At 41.9% G+C, this 23,466-nt stretch overlaps 1 protein-coding gene across 1 annotated transcript in view; it reads left to right on the forward strand.

The window, feature by feature from the left end:
• Positions 1–23,466, forward strand: part of NAV3 (neuron navigator 3) — a 376,671-nt gene that overhangs the window by 106,830 nt on the left and 246,375 nt on the right. Inside the window, exons 2-3 of the mRNA XM_050935670.1 lie at positions 18,547–18,664; positions 19,332–19,384. Of these exons, the coding sequence (XP_050791627.1) occupies positions 18,547–18,664; positions 19,332–19,384 (171 nt within the window). The remainder of the gene's footprint in view (positions 1–18,546; positions 18,665–19,331; positions 19,385–23,466) is intronic.

The following is a 23,466-nucleotide window of genomic DNA, read 5'->3' on the forward strand; positions in this document are numbered from 1 at the left end:
TCCCTCCAATTTTCTCTGTAATTTTAAAAAAGAGCCTTTTTGCATAGCAATGGTTGAAGCACATCTGTAAACCTCTCACAGCCAACTAAAATGCGCAATAAATTAACAATCATCTGCTTTATTAAGAATGCAAGTTTGTCTTCAGTGGAACAAAATGACTTGTATTTACACATGCCTCTATGGTAATTAAATATCCTCTGCTTTATGTCTTCTAAAAAGAGAAGGGTGCCTTTCTTTGTGGATGGTTGTGTGCCAAACTTTATTGCAACAGTGATTATGCAGTTATTGCCATGTGCCCTGTGTGTCGTTGCGGTTGCTGTGTGATTGGAATTGGGAGCATGCCACCGTAAATCATTAAAATATCCTGTTTTTAGATGATTGTCTACAGAACTGTTTTGTATCATTAAGTATGACTGATCATTGTGAACATTATATGTACCATTTTTAGGATGTAGTAATATTTTTAATGGGTTACAGCACAAGCCACTTTATTTTCCATATGCTATAGTAGGTATTTTACAGCAACACTTTATTTCAGATGTTTCACGAAGCATCCCTTTGGGGCACAAATTAAATCATATCCTATACGCATATGTGTTTTACTTGCTTACTGTTTGAGGTCCATCTGTACTGGAGTCGTGTTACCTGCATGCTTTTCCTGTCGTGTTGTATAAATATCCATTTTTGAGTGCATATGCCTATGGATTTATAAGATTTAACCCAATTGAGGGAAATTTAATACTTTCATATGCACAATACATAGAGGCATAATATTTTGAGAGACTCACTTAAGAGTTATCTGGCTGAATCTGGGTTTGTTTTATTAAAAAAACCACAGACTGAAGAAGCAGATCACCCACTTTCTTTTAGTGTACAGAACATCTTTTTTCATTCTTCGTTAAAGAGACACAGATGAATCTTAAATGCTTCAGCAGATTCTATCATGGAGCTTTCAGCTGAGAATCCTGTTACTGTGGCTCAGGAATAATCGTGAGGCAGACATTATTGATACTGTATTAACATAAAACAACATATTAATGGAGATATTCACATTGAATATGACGGTAAATATACACTACCTGGAAAGGAAAAGCAGAGAACAACGTTGTATATTCAACTGTTTCAAAGCATTCTCTGGGTGCAGCTTGACTTGGAATTTCCATCTTCTGCTTCCCCTCCTGCTTGTAGTTTCCGTGTACTGAAATTTGGTAAAAGTGAAATAAAAATATATTGGGTCTCTATATGATTTCAAAATATTCCTTCAGAACACACTTGCTGAAAATTCTATCACTGATAGCATGATTCGTTGAATGCACCTTAACAAGAATAGACTTCTATTTTTAAAGGAGAGAAGGGACAACAGTATGAAAAATAAAGGACAAAACTTATTTTTAAGGGTCATCATCTCATGACACTGCTTGCTAATGATGTATGATTAGTACCACAATCACACATTTATATCACAGTGTGTCTTTGACGTAATGGTTGCTGAAATATGGGGAAAAAGTTCATCCAGTCTTTGCTTGATACATGACATGGGATGGGAGGCCCCAGTTTCTGAGCCAAGACCCAGTGAGGTCATCACTGAGATTCAGATATTTTTAAGGAGCCTCAACTTGACCTCTAATTTTGTTTCTGGAAAACGATAGGATATTGCTTGCACACAGTTAGAATAGTTTCCAGAGCACTTTACAATATTGTCCAAATTTTACATGCAGAGAAACTAAGGCAGTGTTCTAATGGCTCAGATTTTGACCCTTTTGGTCTGATTTAATAGATTCATAGATTTACGGTCCAAAGGGGCAACTTTGACCACCAGGGCTAATCTTCTATATAAAACCGGCCATAGAACCTCCCTACCTTAATTCCTATTTGAACCAGAAGCATCTCTTTTATAAACAGATCCAAACCTGATTTTAAAATAGTTAGTCATGGAGAATCCATCATAACCCTTGGTAAAATGTTCTAGTGATAAATTGTCCTCACTGTTAAACATGTGTGCCTTATTTTCAGTCTAAATTTATCTTGTTTCAACTTACTGCCATTGGATCTAGTTATACCTTTGTCTTCTGGCTTGACAAGCCCATTATTAAATATTTCTTTCCCCATGTAGGTACTTATAAACTGTGATCAAATCACCTCTTAACTTTTCTCTTTATTTAGCCAAATAGATTAAGCTTGTTCAGTTTCTCACTGTGAGGCATGTTTTCCAATTCTTTAATCATTCTCATGGCTCTTCTCTGAATCCTGTCCGATACCTGAACGTCTTTCTTGAATTATGGACACCAGAACAGGACAAAGTATACCAGGAGCGGTCACACTTGTACTAAATATAGAGGTAATATAACCTCCCTACTTCTACTTGATTCCTGTATATGTATCCAAGGATTGCATTAGCCCTTTCAGCCACTGCCTTGCACTGGTATCTCATAGTCAGATGATTTTCCACTGTGACTCCCAAGTCTTTTTCAGAGTCACTGCTTCCTGTGATAGGGCCCACCATCTTATAAGTATGACCAGCATTCTTTGTTCTTAGATGTATAACTTTACATTTGGTCATTGCGAGGATTCATGCCCCTCGTCGCAGGACAACATGACCTAGTGGCCAAAGTCCATGAAATTGCGCCTGGGTATGGGGTAGCATGACCTAGTGGCCAGAGTCCATGGAATTGCTCCTAACAATGCCGTAGGACCTTGTCATGGACTCAGCGGTGGGGGGGGGCAGGGGGTGTTCTACCAAAACATGCTGAGGCTTACCGGAGGCAAGGTACCAGTCCATCACCCCCCTGGGTTGCTTCCTACCAAGATGAGAGTTGGGGTCTCCTATGAATGTCCGGGTTCTCTGCGGCCTTCCAGGTCCGTTGCTGCCTCAGGCTCCACCCACGACCATGCTTCATGCTGTCCAGGGGAAGCTTCAGGTCCCAGTGAGTTCAAGGGTGGTGACTAGTTCTCCGCAGGAGCTTCTCGAGTAGGTCCTTCCCCTGCGGCCACCAGTCCAGACTTTGCTGAGTTCCCTCCTTTTATACTCCCAGAACACTTGGAGCATGCTCAGTACAACCGGGGTGGGACTTCCGCTGGTCTTACGCTGCTGGGGCTATTGTGGGGCGGGGCTGCCCCGTCACAATCATATTAAAACATAGACTGCTTGTGCTCCATTTGTAAAGTGATCTGGATCACTCTGTGTTAGTGAGATGTCCTCTTCTTATTTACCATTCCCTTAATCTATGTGTTATCTGCAAACTTTATCAATGGTATCTTTTGGGGGGTGGGGTTGTTGGTCATTGATAAACATATTTAATAACATAAGGTCAAGAATCGGTCTGTGAGGGACCCCACCAGAAACACACTCGCTTGATGATGATGATTTCTCAGTTATCTGTTTTGTCAGTGATAAAACCATTTAATGTGAGCCATGTTAATTTTATATTGTTGTGATATGTTGGCTGTAACCAGGAAATGTTGATGGGCAGAAAAAATGAGAAAACAACAGTGGGTAAAAAGTTAACTAAACCCCAGAGCAAGTTGAGTGCATATTCTCTTCTTCAAGCTTTGATTGAAATGTTAAGATTTTTCTTATTATATCTGAAGTGGTTAGTTTATTCCTTGCTACAGTTTCTTAGTGTAGGAGATTTAGGCAGAATGTTCATGCTTGAGTTGATTGGGATTTTAATCAATGTCCTTGAAAGTTGCTAGGCAATAGCACAACTTAGTCCTGCTCCACTGTACCACTGAGTCCAATTTCTGATTTACAGATCATGTATAGTAATTCTGACATTGTTTTACAAAACAGGTCCTTTTTACAGTTGTATAATAGCACGTAATACAAGAAAATATGCTATGTATGTGGTTTAGATTAGTGTTACAAGGGAGATCAAATCAGCTTTCTGATTAGAAAATAGTTGGAACTTTAAATATGGAGAGGCTATCACCAGTTCATAATAACCTAAAGACCTGTCTACTCGAGACACCGCTTCTCTCCATGTGACGAACTGCCAGAGCTGTGGTCAGTGAAGGTGCTTGAGCAAGTTTCCTCTCTTTATGGATGACAGGGGACTGCTGGAAAGATGTTCTAGACTCTAGAACTTACTCTCTCCCTTAAGCTGAAATAGCTTGAACATGATGACATTACAGGCATACTGCAAAAGCCATCAAAGTCTCACAATTTTTAGACCAAACCAGTTTTTCAAGAGAGTGGGGGCAAAAAAAAACAAAAAAAACCCTTTTTTATGGACACTAGTTTCAGCCTTATTTACTACTGTCTAGTAAATAAGTTTTCCCATAAAAGATTTCACCATAAAGCCTCCTAGGCTTAGTTCTCTATGGCACTGATGTGGTTTGTATGATGTTAGTGCCCTCTGCACCCAATCATGGCCTGGTTGAAGCAGAGTGGCTTGTTGCTTCTGAATAGAAAGGACATTGAAGAGTGGAGGGTGTTTTTAATTTGCAAATCACTTCACAATCACTAGTCTCTTTTGAGTTTGTGGATTATTTTACTCCGCTTATTTTTATATGCATCAGAAATATTTTGTGACCCAAAGGAAAGCCTATGTAAATGCAGCTCTGTTTACTCTTTTCATGAGTCTTAACTCTGCCTGTTGTGAATTTGTTAAAGAGAATATAAGAGACTAGATATGGAACTTATCCCAGCCATGACAGGACACAGATGTTTCAGAGATTGGAACAAGAGAGTAATGCAAGGTTAGAATAAATGCTGTAAAGACCAGTTAGATTATTTCATTCATCCCAAAAGGGATAATCACTGATTTTTATTAGCAAAAGATTTACCTACTCTGGTCCTTCCCATTCTTGAATTAATGTTAGAGCTCTAAACGTTTTATGGACTGGCCGTATGGATGCTCAGAATGTATGGTGGCACATATATAGTAACAGGAGGGGAGCAGAAGCTCCAGCGGGGCAGCCAGAGCCAATCATGGCTATTGCCTCCATTAGTGTCGGAGCAGGACGGGGAAAGGCATCCCATACTCCAGTCTCACCATCCCAGAGGCATGAAGTAAGAACTCCCGTACAGCAGCCTGAGCCAGCCTTTGCTGTCCCACTGGAGGACACCTAGAGAGCTATTGTCTGTGCCTTTTGCTGCACACCTCCTCATCTGGGCTGGCAATGGAAACGCTGCTCCTTCCCAGATCACCTTCTTCTCCCTGCCCTCCCAGCTCTGTTTCCCAGCCTGTGGGGGAGGAGATCTATTTGGCAGTGCACAGCACAGAACTAACACTAACTCCCTTAGCACTAATAATGGACACTTTTTATAATGAAAGAATATCACACACATGTGTATATGCGTGCGCGTGCATGCTTCAGTTTCATCCCATTCCTTTCAATCAGATTAATTTTTCATCACTCTATTACCCCTGGTTTGATTCTGTTGTGTCACTTTCCCCCTTGTTATAGGCCCAGATTTTTGCAAGTATTTAAGCATTGCAGCTCTCACTGTTGCAATGCCTAACAGATTTAGGAGACTAAATTTCATTTTCAAAAGGGGATTAGGCAGTTAAGAGCCTAAATCCCATAGACTGTCAATGGAATACAGACTCCTGTGTGCCTAAAACCCTTTTGAAAATGACATTTAGGCTCCTAAACCAATTAGGTGTTGCAACACTGAGCCCCACAATACCTGAACAGCCATAAAAATCTGGATCATAATGCCTTAGGGAAGACTCTGTAATGGTTAGTTTGTGGTTAATTTATGTTACAATATGCAATGCAGCTAGTGTGCTTCTCCATCAACCCGTTTGCCCCCTCCAGCCTCTTCCCCCGCCCTGGAGGCTGAGCAGTATCTCTAGTGGCACTCATCTATGCCCTGCAGAAAACCCCAGGTCTCCACATTGTAGTGAAATGCATTGTGAGGATGCAGCTGAATCAAATTTCAATCTGTTTTTATATATGAATGCAAACATACATGGTAAATAGTAAATTCTCTGTTTTTATTGCAATTTCATTAAATGATTGTTGGAAGGTAATTTGAAGGCCTAATATTTACAAGGAATGCTGAACCTGAACTGAGATCTAAAGACACAATCTGGTGTATTTAAAATGAGAAATCTCCAGGACTAAAATTGTTTTAGGAATCTTTGTATGTGATAACTAGTGTTACCTTCTTGTTACTTCTGAAGGCTCAGTGCTTCTATTAATAGTCTCCTGGTGTCATCACTGCTGTAATACAGGTCTGTAGAGCAGCAGATGTCTGCTTGATTGTTTTGCAGCTACAATGTGATTATCTAGCTCCTTCCTGTGGCACTTCACAGCTACTGCATGGGACCTAGAATACATTACCTGCAATGAGCTAGTAAAAACAATGATGGGGTCAACCTATAAAACAAGTTAATCCATCTCTCTGCAATGAATGAACATATTTTTAGGTTATATAGGGAGAGGAGTGGTGGGGTTTTTTTTAGGGGGAGGGTATGTTTACCAGCTACAAATGCCTACACACACACACTGCCAATTTTGTTGTCTTTCATCTGACTGAGGGGTAAAGCTTGGAAAGTCTTTGATACCAATGGTGTATATTGGTCCCTAGCACTTGTGGTCATCTAAAGGTAAGCCAGGATTTGGTATGAAATGTGAAGAAAGGGAAAGCAGTAAGTCACCCCAAAAGTTACTGGAACGATTGGATTCACCGACAGAAATTGTACCTGGAAATGTATATCAACCGAAGAAGGGTTAGATACATATTCCAGAGACTGCCAATGACTGCTTTACGGCGGGTTGCTGCTGCTTTTTTGCTTAACTGTGATTGGTGAAGGTTGTTAATAAATGCACACTCCTACTTACAAGGTAGAACCAAATGTCAAAGATCCTGATGTTTCAATTATTTTGCTCTTTAGATCATTTCTATTCATTAACAAGTAATTGTCCTCATTTGCTCAACTGGGATTCAGAAACCTAAATTACAGGTTATAATTTACTGACTATCGTTTGTTAAATGAAAAGCATTGGCTTCCATTTTGCCTATAATTTAAATCACTCTACTTTCATTTTCTGGATGTATAGTTTAATCATCTTAATATTTTCCCCTCTCACATGATTCACATAATGTCCCAAAGAACTTGTTTGGTTTTCTTAATGATCATACAGAAAGCCAGATGGAGAGATGGAAGAGAAAGCAATATTGAAAAATAACACACTTACTGCAGGCAGCTTTTGCTGCCTGCAATTGACAGGATGCTGCCATACACCTGGGATGCATTTGATTTACAGCATTTTACGGTATTGATTTTCAGCACAGCAGGAGCCTTCCTTCCATTCTGTGCTTGGTTGAGCTCAGTCTTTCAATATTTTTAGTCTCATTAAATTTGATATTCCAGTTTTTGTCTCTGAACGTTTCTTTCTTTAAAGAGAAAAATAAACTGTTGGAGACCCACACTAATTTTAGCTTTAACGATTAGCTGAAGTAAAAACTTGGCACTGTTAGCTTAGTACAAGGGTTAAGTAATTTAGCAGGTTGATGTGCTTAACTATTCTATTTAAACTGTAACTTTTGGAAGACTAAACAATATATGCATTGTGTCTGAGATCAGAGGTTTTGACTTGTAGGTCACTGATTCAAATCCAGTCCATGCTGGCAGAGACTCTGGGCCTGGTTCTCCGATGCCCTCTAGTGTGCCACGAAGGGGCTGTAAAGGCTGTAGATCTGCTTACTGGAGAATTCCTCTGAGTAGGGAGTAACCTGAACAACAAATACCCAGCATAGCCTGGTCTACATAACACCCTCACAGTCCCTGGCAGAGGGAGCAGGGCCCGAACACCACTGCAACCCAGCTGTTCTTGGCTATTGCAATAGGCCCTTGTGGGCAGCCAGGCATATTTTAGGGCATCTGTGAGGCCGTTCTTGCTTATTTCGAGTGCTGGGCAGGGCATTGGATGGCACCAGAATGTGATGAGGCACTAAGGTAATATGAAGCTACCTTTGCCCTCTGTGATGTTTTGGGGACCACCCAGACCAGTAAGGGGATTTGTCACCACCTGCCCTTTAACTACCGGGGCATTTGTGCTGTGCACCTATGCTTCAATTCCCTGATACCAATAGCCTACCCACAAGCATCAGGTCTGATCCTGGCTCTCACCAGCCTAGTTACGCCTTGCAGTGTGACACCAACAGCCCTTCCAGTCCCGCGTCTCCCCAAACATGTTCTCCCTGAATTCTTAATTACCAGACCCTCAGACCATTCTCCTCTGGTCACCACTGAAGGCATGAAACCAGACACCTAGATACCAGCTTAAATTGGCACATACGCTTCATGCAGTTTGTACACCAGAGACTGGCTTGGGATGCAAATAAAAAGTTTATATAATAGAATGACAGATTCAGAGATGAAATCCTAAGGGAAAGCAAACACATACAAGGCACACAGAAAATAAACGTAATAATGCAATCTCAGGCTTCACACTTACTATTAGATAAAATCGCTTTTCTAATACAAGTTACCTGTTGCCTTGAAACACTTTCCCTGTACCCCCTAGCTGTAGGAGTGAGCCAGTGTTCACAGACCATTTCCTTCCTAGAGGCAGGCCCCCAGGTTCTAGATAAACAACCTCAGTTCCAAGCCTGCTTTTAAAGGCCTTTACCTCCCCGCCCCCTTCATTCCACAGTGACTCATGGTTAATTAGAGGGGGAAATTCCCTCTGGATTTGATGTTTGTGGCCTGGATGGTCTTTCAATTTTGAGTTATATTAGTGTCTTTTCTATAACTCTAATGGTCCACCATGGTCCTTTCCTTGGTTAGGTAATGAATGAACTTGTAGCTGTTTCATGAAAACAACTGATGTGGGAGGAGCCACTCCCTGCTCGATGGTTCACCTGCTGTGAGGTGTAACTGAAGTTTATGAGCACAGTTTTCTATATACACAAATATATAAATGCATAACCATGGTCTATAAAGAGGGCCAGCTTATGACCATCAAGTTCAGAACATTACAAGCTTTCATAAGAGACCTTATTAGACATATTTTATAGTACAATGACATAGTATGTAATCAGTTGGTTGAACTACTTATTATGGGAGTTTAAAACTTTTGCTCTTCTCTTCGGGTGTCTGGAACCTGATGATCACCCCCACTCTATTTTTTCACTAAGCAGTCCAGAATCAGGCATTGAAAGTCATTTCTTATTGAAAGTCTTGTCTGGCCCATGAAAAAGAACTTGCTGGTCTCAGTCATGTTCCTAACACAGAAGTGCCCACTGCACAAGATGCATCACTACAAACATTGCTAAAATTGTTGGCTGCTTCAATAGACAGCCTAAGTATTCAATGTACACAAAAGGCTGAACGACCCTATTCAGGCTTTCCATAGACGTCCATTCTAAGTCGAGTTACATTGATAGGCCAGAACTTGCTGCTGGCCATGCCGTATTCTGTGGGTAAATATAGGCAAGTTCAGCTAGGAAACAGGCTGTTAAAAATAGCGTAGTACAGATGCTTTGTGTAGGTGGGAGGACGGCTGTGGTAGGGAAGAATATGATGGGCGTTGAGACAGTGTTTCAGTTCTTTCATGCTATTCAAAATGCAGCTATTTTTTATAGCAGATGCTAAATGCTCTATATCTGGATAAGGGGAGTGGGTGGCAGTTACTGATCAGGTATCAGGGAAACATAGTGCTCTAGACAGTGGCCCAGTTTATATATTGCCTATTTAAACAGGTTTGAAAATAGTTGTAAGGTCCAGGCATGGCAAAATGCAATAAAGGGTTTGAAAAAATATGACTTCACTTCAGTGGCATTTAAGTGGTTCTGGGAAACTAAGGTAAATTGGAAGGGGGTGAGGGTGCAATGACAGAAGTGGGATTACAGTTTATCCCTCTGACCCTTTCTAACTTACATATTAAAAAATTGTGTTTAGACCTTTGTGAGTGGGACTTCACAGGGTTGTGGAGAGGGCAATAATTAACCAGAGTCAATGACAGAATGCCAGGTTGGTATATATTTTGGCAGCTAGAGAAAGTGTCTGTTTCTTCAGACTCTTATAGGCTGCCAACTTCAATGACTGGAGAAGGTTTCTAATATCTCCTTGCTATTTGTAACAGTTGGCTACAACTCTTTTTTCACTGAGCAATATTGGCATAATGGAGTAACAGTACAATAGACTAACTTGTGGAAGGAAGGATGTCTTCTCAATAGCAAAAACTTTTTTAAAGACTCCTTTTAAAACCTGAAAGTTTCTGTTCTGTAGAAAGCAAACAAAAATTGCAGATGGATCCTAAACCCATAGGATATGGATTTTTCCAGTGTTTGTTTATAAGACGATATAGTATATGAGCATTTACACAAAGTGATTAAAGCACAGAATTGGGAATTAGTGTATCTGGTTATGTTCCCAGCTCTGTTCAGCCTCGAGAGATTCACTTAAATTGCTCTGTGTCTCAGGTTCCCCTCCCCTAAAAAGAGATTCATTATGTTTAACTATCTCACAAGGATACTAAGGCTAAATTTATGAATGCCTGTAAAGCACATTGAGATCCTCGAATAGTGGGTGCTACAGAAGTGCAATGAATTACTACTTCATTTTAGCTGACAACAGATGTGAAATCAATTTGACATTTCTTCTGTATTCCACACACAGCTCCCCCAGATATGCACAACATTCAGCAACCCAGATTGATTTTGGAGTGGGTATGCTAGAGAACCAATGATTTATGATTAAAGCACCCCTCCCCCCTTAGAAAGAAAGGTAACAGCATATCGGAATTTCCCCCTTATTCATTTCTAAAGCACTTTGTTTCACAGCAGATTCTGCCAAGTGCATCTACTGTATTCCTCACAGCAATGTATGAAGTATCAAAATGAAGTTCGGAACTATATTTGGATATCAAAGATTGTTTAATTTCCCCTGCTCTTGAATGTCAGAATGACAAGCAGTTCAAGAATGCTAGGGGAAACCAATGTAACTTGAAAAGGCCCGGGCCTTAGTTCAAATTGCTCTGTTTCAGCATTGCAAATGGTTAAATCATCACAGACACTGGGACCACACAGATATAGAATTTGTTCTTTTCTGTTATCATATTGTTGAGACTGGTCTTCTATGGCACAGATAACATAGACTCCCTGTTAACATTGTTAACTGTTCAAGCCTAATGTCGAAGTTGAATAGTCTTCTGTCAGACGTGTATGTAAAAAACAGTGGCAAGAGAGAAAACTCATTGTCAAGGAAATGAGTAAGTCAGTAGTTCATTCCAACAAGCAGTAATAAGACTGCATTAGTAAAATAAGTGATGGCTCCGGGAGGAAGCATAGCAGTGACTCACTGTGGTGTGTGGGTTTTTTTTTTCTTAGACTTGCACTGTGTTTGAAGCAGCATGTTCATCAATTTAAAGACTTCTAGGAGAAAAAGATTTTTGTAAGCATAATTGAACAAATAATGCAAGATGACATGGTCTAGTGCCAGATCCTTCAAGATGGTGAGTATCCTTGTGACACTTTCGGGGGTCACATGAGGTGTTCAGGATGAATTAGCAACACGTGACCACTGTGAGATGGAGCCCTATCTGGGCTCACCAGGGGACGTGCTCCCCAGTCATTGGTTGCTGGCAACACAAGCGCTTTGCTTCAAGCTCCAGGTGCCCTGCTCTTTCCTCCTGCAGGCTAGTGAATTACACTCCACTTTGTTATATTTGAATGCCAGTCCCTTATCTTCCGGAAACCCGCAATGTACACCGCTCTATGGAAGCAGAGCACCCAATTCACTGCTTTCACCTCACTTCAACACTCTTAGTGAGACACAAAGGTGTGTCTGTAACAAAACCAGATTGAAGTTTATTTATCAGAGTTTGAGATAGAGATTCGGATAAAAGCAAATGAAAGGATTTGGAAACATAAAGTTACAGTAAAAAAAATACCATAAAATACAATCAATAGCCTATAAACATTAACAAGTTACTTTCCTGTCTGATAAGGTATTTCTCACCCAATGGACAATTCTTGCAGTGCCTATTAAGTTTAGAAAGCTGGGATCCACCTTTTTCCTCTTTAATGGATAATAACTTGCACCATTTCTTCTGCTCTGATACGGTTGCAGGCTATTGTCTCTGAACCAGGGGCTCCCCTCTTTAGAGAGCTCTTCAAGGGCTTGTTTTTTGTCAGTGCTCATTTCCATCTCGTCCAGACAGCAAGCAAAGTGCTGTCTCTGCAAATGTCCAGTTGTTCTCAATGTTGATTGAGTTAGCCTTGAGACTCCACCTTAGCTCAAGTGAGAAGTTTCATTTTAACAGTTTTGCAACCTAATAATTTATGAGTAGTTATCATAACCTTAGTCCCAGATTTGGACCTTAGCGTCCAAAATATGGGGGTTAGCATGAAAACCTCCAAGCTTAGTTACCAGCTTGGACCTGGTACCTGCTGCCACCACCCAAAAAATTAGAGTGTTTTGGGGCACTCTGGTCCCTCTGAAAAAACCTTCCCTGGGGACCCCAAGACCCAAATCCCTTGAGTCTCACAACAAAGGGAAATAATCCTTTTTCCCTTCCCCCCTCCAGGTGCTCCTGGAGAGATACACAGACACAAGCTCTGTGAAACTACACAGAGAGACTCCCCCTCTCTGTTCCCAATCCTGGAAACAAAAAGTACTTTCCTATTCCCCCAGAGGGAATGCAAAAACAGGCTAGCAATCCAACACACAGATCTCCCCGATTTCTTCCTCCCACCAATTCCCTGGTGAGTACAGACTCAATTTCCCTGAAGTAAAGAAAAACTCCAACAGGTCTTAAAAGAAAGCTTTATATAAAAAGAAAGAAAAATACAAATGGGCTCTCTGTATTAAGATGACACAACACAGGGTCAATTGCTTAAAAGAATATTGAATAAACAGCCTTATTCAAAAAGAATACAAATCAAAGCACTCCAGCACTTATATTCATGCAAATACCAAAGAAAAGAAAACCGTAGAACTTACTATCTGATCTCTTTGTCCTTACACTTAGAAACAGAAGACTAGAAAGTAGAAAGTACTTCTCCAAAGCTCAGAGAAAGCAGGCAGGCAGAACACAAAGACTCAGACACACAATTCCCTCCACCCAAAGTTGAAAAAATCCGGTTTCCTGATTGGTCCTCTGGTCAGGTGCTTCAGGTGAAAGAGACATTAACCCTTAGCTATCTGTTTATGACAGTAGTTCTCAAACTTTTTTTCGCTGACCACTTGAAAATTGCTGAGGAACTCGGTGGACCACTTAATGATCTTTCCAAATGTTGTTTGTACCGATAGCTAACTATTGCAAAGCAGTTTGGATAAAAGCACTATGTAAAAAAACCTTAATAATAATTAACGTTTTTTGTTCTACAGATAAAAGCACACAACTCATATTTTAATATCCGTAGTCTTACCTTTATAATGTGATGGATGTGCCCTCTCTCCCCTGCCGCAGCAGCCCCCAAGCTGGGGCTCGGAAGGAGGAGGGTCTCTCCCCCCACCACAGCAGCCACAGAGCTGAGGCTGGGGAAGAGGGCTGTTTCTCCCCGGTAGCCGCAACCCTGGAGCTGGGGAAAGTCACCTCTTTTTTTGGCTGCCGCAGCCCTGTACATCCCAAATTCCCTCCACCTCCTCTTCTCACCCCACTGCTCCCTCCCACCTATCCCCTATTCCCCCCAAGACACCTTACATATGCGTCTTCTCCGGGGTCCAGGCACCTAATTAGTGGAGCCATACCTGTAAGTCTCCGCTAATTAGGTGGGTGCCCCTTCATTCTCTAGTATGCGGCTGCCCAGCTGCGCACCTTAGAGGGAACTGTCCTCGGACCACCTGAATGTAGCTCAGACCACAGTTTGAGAACCTCTGATCTACATTTTACATATCTCTTAAGGTATTTCCCATACAAGTATCTCACAATAACCATGACAATCAACTAGTTCTTAGCTTTTGGCAGAAAATACACATGATCCCTTTGGTTAAATATTAAGAAGATGGTTGGATGCAGAGAAAATATACCTGCCTGGATACGTCTGTGTCATAGTCCTCAGCTCCCACTTGAAGGTGCTCATCACATCACAGTATTAGGGTCCTAATGAAAAGCAGATGGAACCATTGACTTGTATCATCATCTCTGCATGTCTTCTCCATCCTGTGTGTGTTGGATATGAGGTTGTTCTATCAAATGGTGTGGGGGCATTTTGTGTTTACACTCAAGGAATCTTTTTAAAGATAGATAATTATCAGCCCTTCAGGTATTCTGATAATCATGAACTATGAAGGCCTGCTTCTCTATTTCACATGCCATTTTCTTCAGAGAGTTTGGTGTAAAAGAAACAGCACATCAGCATGAGAACATTCTTACAATTCCATATCTCTGATATACATGCTTCTCATTTTTTACAACTAACTTGTGAGCAGTTGGATCCCTGAAAGAATGGGCTGAATGAGATGTGCATTCTCTTACTGGGGTGGGAGGGGAGGAGGGCAAGGCAGATAAGAGTGTGGTGATCCCTGCAGAAAAAGAGGAACTGAAACCGTATATTCCTTTCCAGCTGGTTGATATTTTATTTATATCAACAACAGTTTAACCTTTTCATTTTTGGACCATTTTGTAGGTGAAGGATCTCCTGGGTGTATCACTGCTGAGGTGTGGTCCATTGACATTGCTTTGAAAAATGCTGATTTACATGATAAATATCTTTCAATATTGGTGGCTTTGTAACTTTTTCTTTAACGTGTTAAAATATTGAAAAAGGGGAACCTGTTGGGATGTTTTGCTTGTTTGCAGGACACTGTCGATTCTTTGGATATTAGATAGAAAACAGCAGCTGTTTTGTGAGAGGGATCGTTTGAGTTATTGTCAGACTTGGGGTTAGTATAGCTGATTATGTCTGGGTGTGCAGCATGAAGAAGGAAATGCTTGACAAAGTTTTTTTTTTCTTTTTTTTTAATTTGTAATATGAAACTAACCCAATGTAATTGGGTCAGATATTAAATTACATGTGGTTCAGTGGGTCAATTTCATTGGAGTAGAGAAAATAGTTCAGATTATAGTATACTATAGTAATAGTTCAGAGAATGGCTCTCTTGAATTCTTTCAAGTAATCTCTCTCAAAGTTGAAATCCCGGTAGTAGAGAATGCGTGCTGATGTACATTTGATATACAGGTTTTATTATTGTGAATTCAAGGTGTTCCACATACGTTGTAATGCAATCTTTAGAGCACTCCTTATAACCACGCATTCTGTATAGGCCACATATGCTAAAGAAACACTACTTTAGAAATGTTTTAGAGCAGGAGTTCTCAAACTTCTTTGCACCATGATCCCCTTCTGACAACAAAAAAATTACTACACAAGGCTAGGAGGGAGGCCAAAGCCAGAGCTTCACCACCTGGGGCTTCGGTTTCGGCTTCAGACCCAGGCAGTGGGGCTCAGACTTCAGTCCTGGGCCCCAGTAAGTCTAATGCCAGCCCCATGAACCCTATTACAATGGGGTTGCAACCCACTTTGAGGTCCTGACCCACAGCCTGAGAACTGCTGTTTTAGAAAGATTAAAAACATTTTAATGGGACTGCTTTTCATCTCCCTCCTCTCCTAAGCCAGGTGAATGGGCATCACCACAGTGGATGACGTCAGAGTTAAAAAATGCATGGTGCTGTCTAAAGTCGTCTTCTGGGTAAACAGGGGAAATCTAGCATGGCCACTCTTACAGAAGTGCTCTTTGGGAATGGGAGAAAGCAGGACCCTCTTTCATTTCCAGAATGTAATGCAGAGAAATTATTTTAAGTTCTGCAGTAGTCAAGATAACCAGTTATTGACATATCCTCAGGTACTTGAGAATAAAAACATTAGATCAAGCAAGTTATCCTGTATTTTATGACATTCCTTATTACCAAGTGGAGAGGAGCCTCGTGATGAAGTGTCCAGGAACTTACAGAACTTACATGGAACCAAAGTTCTCAGGAGCCTTTGAAACTCTCTCTTTCACCCTAAGTGCAATACTTTGCGGTGAGGTGCAGTAATTGTGTCATGCTGGAGAACAGATGCTGATCTTGTGGTTAAGGTACAGAACTGGGATCCAGCCCCAGATTCTCTTCCTGCTTCTGCCACAGATTTCCTGTGTAATGGGAGCAAGTTGTTAACTGCTCTGTGCCTCTGTTTTTAATCTGTAAAATGGGAATACTACTGTTTCCCTAGCTCCCCAGGGTTCTCTGTGGTTAAATAAATGCATGTTTATAAAGTGAGTTGAGATCCTTGGATGGAAGATGTGCAAGTGCAACATATTGTATGTTTTCTTCCAATGGTAATATCACAGTTTATGGAAATACTTTAAAAAGTCATGGTGTATAGTATATAGTGAAGGCTAGAATTACCACAAAGTCTATGATATCTTTTGCCAGCAGAGGATCCTATGGCAGTAGTAAGTGATTACACTTTTCCTTATGCCAGAGGTGGAGAGCAGAGGGGATCAGCGCAGTCCACGAGGTAGGCAGTGTTGGCTGAGAAGAGGCTGCTGGGGCACTGATTCAGCACTTCTTCACACAGAGGGGTGTCTCCAGGCACCAGCACACCAAGCGCGTGCCTGGGGCGGCAAGCCGCGGGGAGCGCTCTGCCAGTCTCTGCGAGGGCGGCAGGCAGGTTGCCTTCGGCAGCATGCCTGAGGAGGGTCCGCTGGTCCAGCGGCTTCGGCGGACCTCCTGCAGGCGTGCCTCCGAATCCGCGGGACCAGGGACCTACTGCAGGCAAGCTGCCGAAGGCAGCCTGCCTGCTGTGCTTGGGGCAGCAAAATACCTAGAGCCGCCCTTGTCTGAACAGCACACTCTTTGAGCTTGCAATGGTAGCCACAGCTGCCCCTTCCTGTGAGAAAGACTCATAGTATTTTCTGAGATGCAGTGGTCCTTGCTGATAAATGGAGGTGTAATTTCCACCTCCTTTCAACTGGTGAATCTGATCCCTCTGTGTGTATATACTGTACATCAGTTGTCTCCAACTTTTTTATGCACAAGATCACTTTTTTTTAATTTAAGTGCAACTCAGGATCTACCCCATCCCTTCCCTGAGGTCCTACCCCACTCACTCCATCCCTCCATTGCTTGCTCTCCCACACCCTCACTCACTATCACTGGGCTGGGGCAGGGTGTTGGGGTGCAGGAGGGGGTGCAGTCTCTGGGAGGGAGTTTGGGTGCAGGAGGGGGCTCCAGGCTGCAGCAGAGTGTTGGGGTGCAGGAGGTGGTTTGGGGCTGCAGGACGGGGTATGGGGTGCTGGCTCTGGGAGGGGGCTCAGGACTGGAGGTTGGAGTGCGGGCTCCCGTCGGGTGGCACTTACTTTGGGTGGCTCCTGGTCGGTGGTTTAGTGGGGCTAAGGTAGGCTCTCTGCCTGCCTCAGCCCCATGGCGCTCCTGGAAGCAGCCATCACGCCCCTGCAGCGCCGGAGAGGGTTGAGGGGAGGGGAGCACATGGCTGCCTGTGCTGCCCCTCTCTGCAGGCACTGCCCCTGAAGCTCCCTTGACTGCAGTTCCCCATTCCTGCCTGTTCCTGTGGGGGCGGTGCTTGCAGGCAGGAGCAGTGTGTGGAGACCCGTGCCCCCCACACCCCCAGGGGCCTCAGGGGCATGCTGGCCACTTCCAGGAGCTGCATGGGGCCAAGGTGGGCAGGAAGCCTGCCTTAGCCCAGCTGTCCCTGGGCTTTTAGTGGCTGGAGATCGCGATCAGCTGTCATAGGCTCCAGGATCGACCAATCGATCACGATCTACTAGTTAGTGACCACTGCTGTACAGGTAGCTGTGCACTCTGTTTCAGTATCTATCCGCACACTTTCTGTACAACTTTTCTCACTCCCTTTGCTCTGTTCTGGGACGTCCTTCAGCTAACGTTTTTCAACCTTGTGCTGTCAAGTGGTATCTGTTGTTGAATAAGATGAGTTCGTCAAACTCACTCCACCCCTCATTTTCATGAAGAATGGACACAATATACTTTCAGACTATATGCTGTAATTCCATTGACATGACTACTGTACATTTGTTGCTCTCACTCTCTTCTGTGCACATTACGGCAGGCTTAACTATAGGCGACAGAGCAAATGAATTGTTGCAGAACAGCCGGAAGTTGTGATTATTTGCATAAAATAAGCAGAAGCATTTTCAAATACAGTATTATGAATATCAGACCCAGTGAACCATTACACACACACATTTCTGTTACCATTTCCTTTAAAATCAGATATTTTAAATTGATTGGTGTGTGTGTGTGTGTGCGTGCGTGTGTGTGTTTGTGTAAATTTAGAGAGATACAAGTGGAGGGTGGTGTGGTTATGGTGGAAGTGCTTGATCTGTGACAGCAGTTTCCTTGATAGTCATAAGGGGAATTTTTTTTCTTGGTCACACTGAGTTTGAACACTCATGAAACAAACTGAATCATTTCAAGTTTAAAATAACAGACAAAATGGCAAGAGGAGGGGAGGACTGTGTTTTTTAAAATAAAGTTAAGACAGTTTCCTTTAGTGCTGACTTCTTAAAGTGGAATGTGATGCAGATTAGTTCTCATATGTAAGCCAACATTTGTCTTAACAATTTTTATTGTCTTCTTTCTCTCGTCCCCTCTCTCTCTGCTTCCTTCTCCTCTGCTCTGCAGATTTACACTGACTGGGCTAACCACTACCTAGCAAAATCTGGCCACAAGCGGCTGATCAAGGATTTGCAACAGGACATTGCAGATGGAGTTCTGCTAGCAGAAATCATCCAGATCATTGGTAAGACCTGTGCTCAGAGAAGCAGCATGAGCTGACTCCTTGCATAGGGGGTATGTGAAGGGGGGAGAGAATATATAACTTAAATTGGATGTATTTAACAATGAGATTAATCCAAATAATATATCCTGACTTGGTCCATATAGCTCTGAAATATATGTGTTTTTTCCTTCTTAATTAATATATATATGTATGTGTGTATGTTTATGTGAGGATGTTTGGAAGTGGCTGTTTAACTATACTTTAAATGGCCCAGACTGTTTCTTACACACTTCGAATCGTCAGAAATGAATGCTGCATTAGAGCATATGTCTCCCATGTGTGCATTTTGTTAATTGGCGTGGCTCATATTTTTGGGGATGCCTTGAAACTATATCCTGACCCTGCAAAGACAATTTTGGAAGACTTCGTGTCAGCAGTCATTTGGCAGGGGCTGAAGAATTAGCAGCAACCTCCTTCGCACTTCCCTTTTGCATGATTTGTGCATGTGGAAGAAACTGCTGCTTACAAGAGTGTTGTTACTGTAGGGCTGTACTGTACTGGGGAGGGAGCTCTGTGTCAACAAACCCCTGCACACTTTATTGCTTTGCCTTTTCTATTTTTCTTCTGTTGTCCCCCTCCCTTCATTTATTCTTGTGGGGTTTTTTTTCACTTTATTGTTTTTCTTTAGCCAATGAAAAGGTTGAAGATATCAATGGCTGTCCCAGGAGCCAATCTCAAATGGTAAGAATAACGTAAATTCTTAGTAAATATTAGACTCTCTTCTCTTTGTTAAGATGCTTTTTAATGATTATTTATTTTGTTTAACTGTGGAATACTCAAACCCATGTTTACTACAAACTTCTAATTCTCTTTTAATCTTCCTGATACCTTTATGCATATGTTTGGTGTTTGTCAATTCACTTTAGTACAAACTATCTCAGGGTCTTGAGTTAGCTGAGCAACAAAATTTCTTGAGTCCCAGTTAACATAGTGAACTGTTGTAACTAACCTGCTCTTCTCCTGAATATCCAGATAATTTCATTTAACTTCAGTTTTAAAGGCAATAAACCTCACAATAAATGTTAAGGGGAGCCTTTGTGTCTGGACAGCTGGTTTTAAATACATGCCTTGCCAACTTATTTTTGAATATAAATAGCCTTTTGGCTTGTCCACTTTGAAGTCCATTTAAATGCACTGACTCCAGTATTTTCAGAAATAGCACATTAGTCATATAGCTCTCTGACCTATAACTGGCATCCAGCTAAAGGCAGTTTAATACTCTCAGATAAATAGCCTTAATTGACTTAATGGAGGCTTATTAATTTTTTGTTGTCTTGATTGGTTAGTAAACTCCAGGCTTAATACGAGAGAACTTTATTAGCAGGTTGTAGGAATGACAGTACAAAATCTGATTTTCCGTTACGTCACCTCTCACCTACAGCAATCATTTGATATCAACACTGTGCTGTCTTTGAACTGTTCCACTAGACCAATTCCAAGGAATTGTAACTGATTATTCTCATTCAAATAATGGGTGACTAATTTACACACATTCACTGCAGGCAAGGCTTTGGGAGTGAGAAGATTTGGATATATCTTTTGGTGAGGTTGCATATTAGCAAACTACTGGAACTAGACAAGAAAGTGGAAATTGGAGATTATCAAGAGTATTTACATTTAGTCACCTTTTTTTAGGCAAGTTTTCTTCTGTAAACTAGAAAAAGAATAAAGGGAGAGATTTTTAGGTAAAATGAAACTAAGTAATTATGTGGTTGTTTTTTAAACTTGACAGAAACCAAAATCATTAAAATGGACAGTATTGTTTAGTCTTATCTCTGCTTTCTAACTTATAAACACACACACACACACACAGAGTTGTTGTTATTATTCATTGCTTGTATTACAGCAAAAAGTAGAGGTACCAGCTGAGAGTGGTGCCCCATTGTGCTAGGCACTATGCACACAAGTAGTAAAAGTCAATCACTGTCCTGAAGTGCCAAGACACATGTTAAAGGCAGGAGGAAAAACAAAAGTGTGGAGAAGTAAAGACTTACCCAAGGCTGCACAGGGGCTGGGAATTGAACTCTGTGTGCTAGGCCATACTGCTGCCCTTGTTAGTATTTTAATAGCATTTTAGGTCTGTACATCTTAAAGCAACGTGCCAGGGTTAGGAGGCATCATTTTCTCCAGTTTTGCAGATGGGAAAATGGAGGTGGTGAGATGTTAAGAGGTTTGCCCAATGGAATACAGTCATGGGAGAGCTGGTAATAGCACCCAAGTCTCCTGAGTACTTGCAGCTTGTACTGTGCCCTAGCTACTGAATCTCGCTGCTTCCTTTTCAATAGCTGTTTGCCATATGCTTGCTTTCCTGGCATCATTTTGCTGTTTCTTTTGTTTCATATGATAGTCGCTGTTAGCCCTTGCTTTCTGTCCTCCTGCACCCCAGCACAAGTCGTAACTCTTCCGCCGGGGTAGCTCTCTGCTTTTCTCCTTAATTTTTTTCATATTGCTAGATTCATAGATTTCCAGGCCAGAAGGAACCACTGTGATCATCTAGTCTGAGCTCCTGTATCACACAGGCCATAGAACTCCCCCAAAATATGCTAAGATCGCATTCTTTTTCTACGCCATTTTCAATAAAAGTGTCCCTGGAAAAAGTATTCTTATTGAAAATGTAAAATAAAACAACTTTAATTTTTTAATAATTTTTCCATACAGTAAAAATTAAGTACATAAATGCTGATGCAAAGTAGCTAGAAACCTAGTAGTTCTGGGCCACTTAATATTGCTCCTGAGTAGAGGGAATCTTTCGGTGTGTTGTAATGGCCCGTTGTCTCATCCCATTCCTGGTTGAATTCATAAGGTCATGGGCAGGACATACTTATGCCTCAGGACTTCACAGTGCTGGAAAAATCCATTGAGGACATTGGCAGCCTTCAAGAATAAAGCTGTCTTTGCCCCACCTCTAGCTTATATGAAGAAAGAGGACACTTACCTGGGTGTCCTACTGTTGAGAACATAACTTGTCCTGCCGTGTCCAAAAAACCACAGCAAGCAATGGATGTGGTTTCATTAGGCTGCAATGTTTATTCACATAAAATATCTGTTTTTTCACTTCAGCAGGTGAGTATTGTAGTTTTAAGAATGCTCGATAGAGATCTTGTAGGTGTTTATCTCTGTCTGAGGGATTGGAGCAAATACGGTTGTATTTTAGAGCTTGGATGTAGACAATAGATCATATGATGTGTCCTGGATAGAAGCTGGAGGCATGTAGGGAAGTATAGCAGTCAGTGGGTTTCCGGTATAGGGTGGTGTTTATGTGACCATCGCTTATTAGCACAGTAGTGTCTAGGAAACGGACCGCTTGTGTGGATTGGTCTAGGCTGAGGTTGATAGTGGGATGGAAATTGTTAAAATCATGGTGGAATTCCTCCAGGGCTTCTTTTACATGAGTCCAGATGTCATCAATGTAGCGCAAGTAGAGTAGGGGCGTTAGGGGACGAGAGCTAAGGAAGCGTTGTTCTAAGTCAGCCATAAAGATGTTGGCTTACTGTGGGGCCATGCTGGTACCCCTAGCAGTGCCGCTGACTTGAAGGTATATATTGTCCCCAAATGTGAAATAGTTGTGGGTGAGGACAAAGTCACAAAGTTCAGTCACCAGATTAGCCGTGATATTATTGGGGATACTATTCCTGATGGCTTCTAGTCAGTCTTTGTGTGGAATGTTGGTGTAGAGGGCTTCTACATCCATAGTGGCTAGGATGGGTGTTTTCAGGAAGATCACCGATGGATTGTCGTTTCCTCAGGAAGTCAGTGGTGTCTCGAAGATAGCTAGGAGTGCTGGTAGCATAGGGCCTGAGGAGAGAATCCACATAGCCAGACAATCCTGCTATTAAGGTGCCAATGCTTGAGATGATGGGGCGTCCAGGATTTCCAGGTTTATGGACCTTGGGTAGCAAATAGAATACACCTGCTCGGGGTTCTAGGCATGTGTCTGTACAGATCTGTTTCTGTGTTTTCTCAGGGAGTTTCTTGAGCAGACGGTGTAGTTTCTTTTGGTAATCATCAGTGGGATCAGAGGATAATGGCCTGTAGAATGTTATAAGCTTAACCCCACTGCTCCACCCCAACAAGTCCCAGACTCACCATGGGGAAGGCAAAAAAAACCCTCCCCACCTCGACCAATTTGGAAGTGAAGGAAAAATTTCTTCCCAGTCCCCAAAGAAAAGTGCAACTAGCAAAATGCTTTCAGTCGATCATGAGGAAACCCTGGTCCTTTCGCCAAGTTTGTGGGTGGTATCTGCCCAATCCCAGTTAAGAGAGCTTCTCCAGGGGTATAAATACCCCACCTCTTGTCAGCATGAAGGGCAGCACAGTGACTTTCTCCAGACCTGGCCCCTAACAGTTTCCAGATCTTCCTGTTTGTCCCTGTAAACTTTTCCCCAACACCCCCCCACTCCATTGTAGGGGGAATCTCTTAAAGGGGCCATGCCCCTTTCATTCCATACAGGTGGACAAAGCCTACAGGATGGAAAGTTGCTGTGAACACATTCTCTCTCAATATATTCCAGTCATATTGCCGGCACTGATTCATAATTAACCAACAACAAACAAAATACCTTCTTAGTGTTCTCTCTGATTTTGTCTGTTTTGGAGATGACTTTTGGAGATCAACCACCTTAATTGGTAATTCACCCATAATTCTAGTTCCTAAAAATCTAGTTTTTAATTATTTCCTTGCAGTGATCTACCCAAGTACTTCCTTTTCAATGTCTACAGTTCATGCTCACATGGGCAATGTGCACATAGTAAGCTTCTGACCA

This window comes from Gopherus flavomarginatus, chromosome 1, assembly GCF_025201925.1.
Source record: "Gopherus flavomarginatus isolate rGopFla2 chromosome 1, rGopFla2.mat.asm, whole genome shotgun sequence".
Lineage (NCBI taxonomy): Eukaryota > Metazoa > Chordata > Testudines > Testudinidae > Gopherus > Gopherus flavomarginatus.